We start from the raw sequence: 951 nt of genomic DNA on the forward strand, positions 1-951 counted from the left end.
TGATTATACACACTGTTAGAATATGTATCAGCAGTTTGGGAAAGGAAATTGAAATGGAAAACATAACATTCACTATATTTCAAGATAACTATGTCCATTTACTCTATCCTGAGTTCCTGATTAAAACCCACATTGAAGTTCTCATGAATGGTCTACATTCTGCCTGTAGCACCCTCTGCTCACTTTAACCTCTGCCTCTGTAGAGACCACAGCAGGTGGGCAGACATGGACAACCTCATCATATTCACAGAGTTCCTCCTCATGGATGTTGCAGGCTCCCAGGTGCTCCAGGTTCTGCAAAGTGTGCTGTTCTTACTGATTTATCTGGGAACACTAACAGGGAATCTTGTGACTGTCACTGTCATCATCACAGACACACATCTGCACTCTCCCATGTACATTTTTATAAGCAATGTGGCCCTCCAAGAACTTGGCAAGATCTCAGTTTTTTTCAGGGCCATAGTGAATTTCATGACAAGCAATAACACAATATCCTTGAAAGAGTGTGCTGTACAAATTTTCCTCTATGTCCTTTTTGGATCAGTGGAGATTGCCCTCCTGGTGGTCATGTCCTATGTCCACTATGTGGCCATTTCCCACCCTCTGCACTATAGGCTCATCATGACCCCAATTCATGGTGAGCTCCTGGGCCTCTGGTCTGGTCTACTCTGCTAGCCACAGGGGATGTATATTCAGGCTTCCCTTCACAAAGGGAATGTGATCCAGCTGTATTTCTCTGGTATTTATCAAATTCTGAAGATTTCATCTTCAGATGTACGGTTTTCTGAATTTTTATTGATTGTTGTAAGTGTTTACATTGTCTTCATATGTTTTAAATTTTTGTTTGTGTCATACATTAATGTATTTTCAACTGTTCTTAACATGCATTTCATGGAAACACATAACAAAGCCATACCCACCTGTACCCCATTCTCCTTTTGTTTTGCATCT

The 951-nt window shown here is 41.0% G+C and overlaps 1 protein-coding gene across 1 annotated transcript; it reads left to right on the forward strand.

Annotated features, from left to right (window-relative positions):
• The first annotated feature begins 225 nt into the window (after nt 1-225).
• On the forward strand, nt 226-675 carry LOC147826836 (olfactory receptor 14I1-like). Its single transcript, XM_087216981.1, has one exon. It carries the CDS (start codon nt 226-228, stop codon nt 673-675), a length of 450 nt encoding a protein of 149 aa, XP_087073107.1.
• Nucleotides 676-951: the final 276 nt, after the last annotated feature.

Source organism: Heterocephalus glaber, unplaced genomic scaffold (assembly GCF_053883595.1).
Source record: "Heterocephalus glaber isolate CG9 unplaced genomic scaffold, H.glaber_assembly_v1.0 deba00001461, whole genome shotgun sequence".
NCBI classification, from domain to species: Eukaryota; Metazoa; Chordata; class Mammalia; order Rodentia; family Bathyergidae; genus Heterocephalus; species Heterocephalus glaber.

Excerpts from the sequence above, each read along its gene's own strand:
- LOC147826836 (XM_087216981.1), top strand. The coding sequence starts at position 226 with ATGGACAACCTCATCATATTCACAGAGTTCCTCCTCATGGATGTTGCA.